Source organism: Bison bison, unplaced genomic scaffold, assembly GCF_000754665.1.
Source record: "Bison bison bison isolate TAMUID 2011002044 unplaced genomic scaffold, Bison_UMD1.0 scf7180017864481, whole genome shotgun sequence".
Taxonomy (NCBI): Eukaryota; Metazoa; Chordata; class Mammalia; order Artiodactyla; family Bovidae; genus Bison; species Bison bison.
The window spans coordinates 2,956,104-2,964,247 of record NW_011495041.1 but is presented as its reverse complement, the minus strand read 5'-3'; the positions used below and the strand labels follow the sequence as shown (position 1 = coordinate 2,964,247).

The 8,144-nt window shown below is 49.0% G+C and overlaps 1 protein-coding gene across 1 annotated transcript in view; it reads left to right on the top strand.

The window, feature by feature from the left end:
- The first annotated feature begins 3,029 nt into the window (after window positions 1-3,029).
- HUNK (hormonally up-regulated Neu-associated kinase) overlaps window positions 3,030-8,144 on the top strand; it is a 137,473-nt gene continuing 132,358 nt past the window's right edge. Inside the window, exon 1 of the mRNA XM_010862334.1 lies at window positions 3,030-3,093. Coding sequence (XP_010860636.1) covers window positions 3,030-3,093 — 64 coding nt within the window. The remainder of the gene's footprint in view (window positions 3,094-8,144) is intronic.

The window sequence follows — 8,144 nt, the reverse complement described above, 5'->3', positions numbered from 1 at the left end:
CTGGCGTGCTGCAGTCCATGGGGTCACAAAGAGTTGGACATGACTGAGCAACTGAACTGAACTGAATGTGAGGAGACGGATATATTTATTGACTTGATTATTGTGAATATTTTGCAATGTGTACACATATCAAACTATCCAGTTGTATTCCTTAAGTATACAAAAGTTCTCAGTGTCTATTAAAACTCAATAAAATTCTTGAAAGAGGAGTTATTGAGGCTTCTGCCTTGCTTTCTCTTACAGGTTACTGCACTGAGGGGAAGCCTTGTCATGAGGATAGTCAAACTATTTGGAGAAGTCTATAGGGCAAGGCACTGGGGCCTCCTGCCAACAGCCAGAATGAACTTCCCATCCATGGCTCTTGGACTTGGACCATCCATCCCCAGTGAAGTCTTCTGGGACGGAGCATAACCAGGGCCTGAGGACCAAGTAAGCTATACAAGCGGGCAGCTCAGGTCTCCATAACTATACCATTGTGAAATCTGCAACCTTCCGTCAGCTCATGTCTGTGGCCACATTTGGAAGGGGGATCTGGTGGCTCACTGATGGAGGAGGAAAAAGGACAAGCTTGGGTGTTGGTTGGTGTGTATGGTTACAAGCCAAAAACACAGTAATTCGCTATGACTGTCCCCAGGATTGGCCTTCCTTCTAATGGGTGGAGCTTCAGTGGTGTATCTGGTCATCTGCTGGTCTAGATGGAAAACATATGTCAACCATCTATCTCCTATCTCTACACATAGACTCATCAGCAGTAACAGATGGCTTGTCAGCTGATGAGGGGTCTCTGGAGAAGGGAACGGCAATCCACTCCAGTATTCTTGCTTGGAGAATCCCATGGACAGCGGAACCTGTCAGGCTACAGTCCATGGGGTCACAAAGATTCGGATACTGAGCGATTAACATTACTGGAAGGAGAAACATTGGAAGGTCATCGTTCAAGGAGGCCTGAGGTGGGGTATGTGGATGGACTTACGACCGTAGGCACAAATGAAGATGTCTCTACCCATGTCAGTACTCCCCAGAAAGCCTCTGCCTTGAAAGGAAGAGGCTCTGAATAACCACATCTTTTCAACCATTCACTTTCCATTTTATTTTAAATTTATTGTTTTCGAAAGTATATCCCTGGTGGCTCAGATGGTAAAGAATCTGCCTGCAATGTAGGAGACCCAGGTTCGATTCCTGGGTTGGGAAGATCCCCTTGAGAAGGGAATGGCAACCATGGAGTTGTCCATGGAGTCACAAAGTGTTGGACACGACTGAGTGGCTAATACATACAATGTATACCCAGGGCTTCCCCGGTGGCTTAGTGGTAAAGAATCTGCCTGCCAATTCAGGAGACTTGGATTTGATCCCTGGGTCTGGAAGTTTCCCTAGAGAAGGAAATGGCAAACCACTCCAGTATTCTTGCCTGGAGAATCCCATGGACAGAAGAACCTGGCGGGCTACAGTCCACAGGATCGCCAGAGAGTCAGACCTGACTTAGAGACTGAACAACCACGAGAATGTATGCCCCAGACACTTTGCGTTTTGGCTTAAGACACCAATGACCAAAGTAGCTTCCATTTAAGAGAGGCACATTCACGCCAATTTGCTTCATTTTATCTGGAGAAGGCAATGGCACCCCACTCCAGTACTCTTGCCTGGAAACTCCCATGGATGGAGGAGCCTGGTAGGCTGCAGTCCATGAGGTCGCTAAGAGTCAGACACAACTGAGCGACTTCACTTTCACTTTTCACTTTCATGCATTGGAGAAGGAAATGGCAACCCACTCCAGTGTTCTTGCCTGGAGAATCCCAGGGACAGCAGAGCCTGGTGGGCTGCCGTCTATGGGGTCGCACAGAGTCGGACACGACTGAAGTGACTTAGCAGCAGCAGAAGTGAAGTCAGAGATAGTAGATGCCCTACTCAGGGTCACCGAACGGGCAGGTGAGGGTCGATTCTGGTTTCCAGACTGGTATTCTGTCTGTGGCTCCTTGGGCAGTTGAGTGGAGGGAAATCAGAGCCCAGTCGCCGGCAGGCGGCGCCTGACTCTCGTTTGTCTGAGTCCGGCCACTGGACCGCCCAGGGCAGGCTTGTGCAGTCAGCCTGCCTGTGTGCCCGACCTGCGACGGATGAGTGGACTCAGTTCTCCAGTGTCCTTCCTTTCTGACCCTCTGCCTAGCACTCACATTCTAGAGCTGCTCCACTTTGTGTGCTCACTCAGGGGTCACTGCAGACCCGAGGATGCTGCCGGGTGCCGCCCAGTCCCCAGCAAGAACCAGACAAGGGTTAGCACCCATAATGGAGGTCATCAATTTCCAACCTTAGTGCTAATAATAGCCTTTCCCTTCCTGACACACTACAAATGAGCTTGCTCAGAGGTTTATCTTTGTGGCATGGTTATTGATTCTTTTTTTTTTCTTTCAAATCTGTCTTGATGATGTATGCTTTCTCTAGCGGAACTCAGTTTCGCTGTGTTTCTTTTTTTCTGCTTTCTCGTGTATCACGGTCCCCTCTTTGGCTGTGGGAGAACCTGTGAATTACAAATTCATTCAATCAGGACAGATGTGTATTGAGTACTTCCTGTACGCCTGGCTCCAGGCGGAGAGCCCTGAACTAAAGTCCCAGCCCTCATGGAGCCTCCATTCTAGGAAAGGAGACAGAGTAAACAAAGTAAATAAGGAAAATGCATGATTTGTCGGTGGTGTTAAGTGCCAGGAAGGAAAATCAAGCAGAGAACGGGAAGAGGGAGTTGGGGAGGTGAGAGTCTGGGGGAGGTCTGCATTGTAAACGAAGGGGTCAGACCCAGGCTCACAGAGGGGGTGACATTTGAACCAAGACCCGAAGAAGCAGGTATTTGGGAGGAAGTTTTTTTAGGGAATGCATAAGTTAAAGGGCCCGCTGCAGGAGTAAGCCTGGTACGTGTGGGAGCAACAGGCAGCCTGGTGTGGCTTCACTGGAGTGAAAAGGGGAGGTGAGGTCGGAGAAGTAATGGGAGGGGTCACAGAAGGGGAAGGGCTTCGTGGTCCACAGGGACGTTGCTGGTGAGGATGTTGTTGGTGTTGACCGACAATGAGAAACGCAAGCAAGGAGAAATGGTCGGTGGAGGAGGAGGTGAGAGGGCCTCTTTCTAGAAAACACTTTAACTTGCATTCCTTCTCAATAGCCTCCCTCTGGAATTTGGAGGAAGGGACCAAACCTTAAACTGTTGTTATTGTTCAGCGCTAAGTTGTGTCCAATTCTTTGTGACCCCTTGGACTGCAGCATGCAAGGCTCCCCTGTCCTTCACTGTCTCCTGGGTTTGCTCACACTCATGTCCATGGAGTCCATGGTGATGCTATCTAACCATTTCATGGTTTGCAGTCCCCTTCTCCTTTTGCCCTTCGTCTTTTCCAGCATCAGGGTCTTTTCCAATGAGTCGGCTCTTTGCATCTGGTGGCCAAAGTATTAGAACTTCAGCTTCAGCATCAGTCCTTCCAATGAGTACTCAGGGCTGACTTCCTTTAAGACATGGATTAGGATGAGAGAGAGCCTGGTGGCTAGCTTGAAGAGGGTGACAGAGGTGAAGGTGATGAGCTCTGGTCAAACGTGGGTGGGTTGTGAAAATAAAACCCATGACATTTGTATAGTCCAGCTCTCACATCCATACATGACTACTGGAAAAACCATAGTAGTCATGTATGGATGTGAGAGTTGGACTATAAAGAAAGCTGAGCACCGAAGAATTGATGCTTTTGAACTGTGGTGTTGGAGAAGACTCTCGAGAGTCCCTTGGACTGAAAGGAGATCCAACCAGTCCATCCTAAAGGAAATCAGTCCTGAATATTCATTGGAAGGACTGATGCTGAACCTGAAGCTCCAATACTTTGGCCACCTGATGCGAAGAAGTGACTCACTAAAAAAGACCCTGATGCTGGGAAAGATTGAATTTGGGAGGAGAAAGGGACAACAGGATGAGATGGTTGGATGGCATCACCGACTCAATGGATATGAGTTTGAGTCAACTCTGGGAATTGGTGATGGACAGGGAGGACTGAAGTGACTTAGCAGCAGCAGCAGGGAGGCCTGGCGTGCTGCAGTCCATGGGGTCACAAAGAGTTGGACACGACTGAGTGACTGAACTGAACGGAACTGACATTTGCTGAGGGACTGGATATGAGACCCAGGAAGGAGAGAAAGCAGAGGATGACTCTTAAATTTTGGGGCGAATTTGGGTGAAGCCCTAGGATAGGAGTAGGGTGGTGTGTGTGTGTGTGTGCACTGAGCCCAGTGTAAGTCCGAGATCCTTTCAGACAGCCTGGTGGAGAAGAAGGTGGTTGGTCACAGGACTCTGGACTTAGGGAAGTGATCCAAACTGGAGGAAATGCTTTGGCTTCCTCTGTGATAAGGGCAGTTGTGTGTGTGGCATTCTGGAGTGACTTCTCCAAGTGTGGTGATGATGCCAGTATTGACTGAAGGGGTGAGAGCTAAAATTTACCAGGTGCTTCTCAGTGCCAGGCTCTGGGCTGAATGCTCTGTGTGCATCATCTCGCTGAATCCTCACGCTTCCTCAATACCCCAGTTTTATAGATGGAGGAGACTGGGGCACGGGGAGACAGTGAGTCACGACTCACTTTCAGACAAGGAGTTCACTGCTAGGTGCCGCACGCGGTCCGCTCTCCAGAGCCAGCCGAAGTTGCCTCCCCACCCCAGCGGAGGGGACCCCGCCTTCCTCAGCCTCTGTGCTGTGACAAGATCACGGTGGACATGAACTCTGGGGACCATGAGTTCGAGTCCTGCCTCTGATTAACCGACAGCTTTCTTTGGGGAGAATCAAGGGGTAGTGCTCAGAGAATTGTCTTCCAGGCAAAGTTTCTTCGTGCCTGCTGTCTTCGCTTTCCCTCTCCAGTCACCAGCCGGCTCTGCCAGCCTAACTCCCTCCAGCCAACTTTCATTTCCTGGCCATGCCAGCCTGATTACTTCTAATTGTCTTTGACTGCTTCCAGCTGGGTCTCCTAGCTGGTGTTCTATGGGAGCACACAGACCGTCTCCCAGCCATATGGTGGGAGGAGATGGAGAAGGAGACAGGGAGGAAGGAAGCAGCTGGTACAAGTCAACTGAGAAAGCTTTTCACGGCTTTCCAGCCCACTGTCGTTGGTAAAATTTTTTTTTAAGGGTTAATACATCAAAGTTAGAGAATTGTCCGACTCTGACAAGACAATTATATTTGTTGACCACCCATAGGCAACCAACGCTTTAGAAAGCTGTTAGAAATGTCTTCCCCCAGGACAGAGGGGGATCTTGCTGTCTGGAGCAGTGAAACTCCACTCATTTGAGAATCCATGAACAATTGCTTTCACTTATGCAATAAATACATACCGAGAAATGGCCATGTCTCAGGCACTGTGCTAGATGCTCTAGGGCAAATATCAATATAATATAAAATAAGGGAGCTCCCATTTGCAAAGAGTCTAAAAGAGAAGCAAGACATTCAGTAGGAAGTAACATAGGACTTTGGGGGGCTTCCCCAGTGGCTCAGTGGTAAAGAATACACCTTCCAGTACAGGAGACACAGGTTCAATCCCTGGGTTGGAAAGATCCTCTGGAGAAGGAAATGGCAACCCACTCCAGTATTCTTGCCTGGAGAATCCCATGGACAGAGTAGCCTGGTGGGCTACAGTCCATGGGGTCACAAAAGAGTCGGACATGACTTAGTGACTAAAAAACAACAACAATATAGGACTTAAGAAGAACGAGGGATATGGAATAAGAAAGAAGGAAGAGCGATTAGCCTCTTGCAGCTCAGTGATGGTGGAGGGCTTCATGGGGAAGCAAAGTCTGTGTTGGTTAGAAATGGGGTTGGGGCAGCTGACTGGGCAAGTTCATGCCAGAGGCAAAGGTGCAGAGGTGAGAAACCCCCATCCGGATGAAGGCAGCTGAAATGTAGTGCTCAGGGAGGTCCCACAGGCAGATAAGAAATAGAGTTCGAGATAATCAGTAGAGAGTCTTCAGTGCTGGACTGTGCTTTCAGCTAGGTGTTTTCTGCATTTCTGTCTCATATGAGGGCAGTCTATTGTTTTGGGTACTCATCTGTCCTACATAAAGAGATTTCTGGGTTTATTCCTTTTTAAACAAGGCCATTTCAGAGAACAGGACCTGTAGTTCAAACACCAGTTATGAAGCCCAGGAAGGGTAGGATCTGGACTTCTCTTTGGCATGCATCCCAGCTAATGGAGTTAGCAGTGAGCTTGAATCAAACCCAGGCATCAGGCTTGAAAAAGATTTAACGGGCTTGGATTTTCTCTCTTCTTCACCCCTTTCCTGACCTCCACCCCAAGAGGATAATTAAAAGGAAAGAAAATCTCTATTTCATTGTAAATGTCTTCCACCATGTATGGAAGAATTAGCTAGCTTTTTTTTTTTAATTCCATAAAGGCACTTTGATGAACTGTCTCTGACATTTGCCTTACATTATAAGAAAGTAATTTCTACATTTTCATACAGAGCTAATTAGCCAAAAATTTAAAGAAAGTTAAGAGTCCCTTGGACAGCAAGGAGAGCAAACCAGTCAATCCTAAAGAAAATCAACCCTAAATATTCACTGGAAGGACTGATGCTGAAGCTGAAGCTCCGATACTTTGGCCACCTGATGCGAAGAGCCAACTCATTGGAAAAGACCCTAATGCTGGGAAAGATTGAAGGCAGGAGAAGAGGGCAGCAGAGGATGAGATGGTTGGGTGGCATCACCAACTCAATGGACATGAGTCTGAGCAAACTCCGGAGATAGTGAAGGACAGGGGACCCTGGTATGCTGCAGTCCTTGGAGTGGCAAACAGTCAGGCAGGACTTGGTGACTGAACAGCAATACTCTATTAATACACATGCTATTAATTGGGAAAACTCTAAAACCTTTCTCTGAAAGAAGAGGCAGAATGGTTTCGCTCTCAAAGTGAGCTCCGTATTTGTCATCCATGAGATGTTTGTTGAACATTCACTCTTCAGGCACGGTGCTGGTCATACAGCCTTTCTCTCCCCTGCCTTCCATTGTCCTAACATTTGATTACTGAATCTGAGACATTATTGTGATTACATTGGCCTTGCAGAAATTATGGGAGTGGAGTGGTGGTAAAGAAGCCCCTTAAGCACAACAAGAAAAACATTTTTAAAGTGTATTTTTAATATTGGGAAAAGGGATCGACGAGAAGGCTGATGGAAAACAACCTCAGTCATAACCCGTGAGTAGCTGATTATAGCATTTTTGAAATGAGATCTACTTAAAATAGGCGTTTCTCTGGGTCAGAAAGCCCCGGAGACACTGGATTAATGACTGCCGAGCATCCCTTTCTCATCCTGCCCCGCCCCAGTCTCAGAGCACTGACGTGGATCGTGCCATAATTGTTTACCAAGGAATTAATAGTGAAAGGAACTTGGTTAGGACCAAATCCTGCCTTTCAGCTCTGATGCTGTAACTCTGACGGGGGGTTCAGTACGCATTAAACGCTGGCGCCTTTTATCTGGCTGCTCAACAGGTAGCATTTTGTAATACAAAAGGGGGGTATCTCCCCCTACCAGCCCTCCACTCGCCACCCCCGCCTCCCTGCCCTAATTTTTGCTTTGAGAAGACTTTGGGGATCCCGGAGAGGATCAGAGTGGTCAGGGCGGCTGCACTTGTTTACCAGAGATGAACAGGGTCCGGGCGCCTCAGAACAAAAGCCTCCAGGAGCAGGGAGCGCTGGTCCACCGCGTCCTGCAATCGCCGGCGTCGTTTCAATGGAAAGCAGCGAAGGTGTAAATGTACAAGCAGAGGGAGCAAACGCCCTGATTCCTACGTTGCTGCTGCTACTATTATTGTTGCGGCTGCTCCTCCTCCAACACCGCGTGCCCGCCTGGTGTGAGCCCAGGCTTTCGCCACTCCATCCTTCCAACCATCCACCCATCCCTCTGTCCATCCATCCGGGGTCCAGAGGGTCCTACTGTGTGCGGGGCCTGGGGCTGGATACCGGGCACTTATACCACAGTCCACCGGCTTCGAGAGCGCCTCCTGCCTTTCCTCCTGCCCCGGGTGGGTGCGGCTGCTGGTGGCGGATTTCTTCGCCGAAAGGTCCAGAAAGCCCAAGCCCAGAAGCCGGGCGAGAGGCACAAGCGGAGGCGGCCCGACTTGGGCGGCCCGGGAGCGCGCGTCTCAG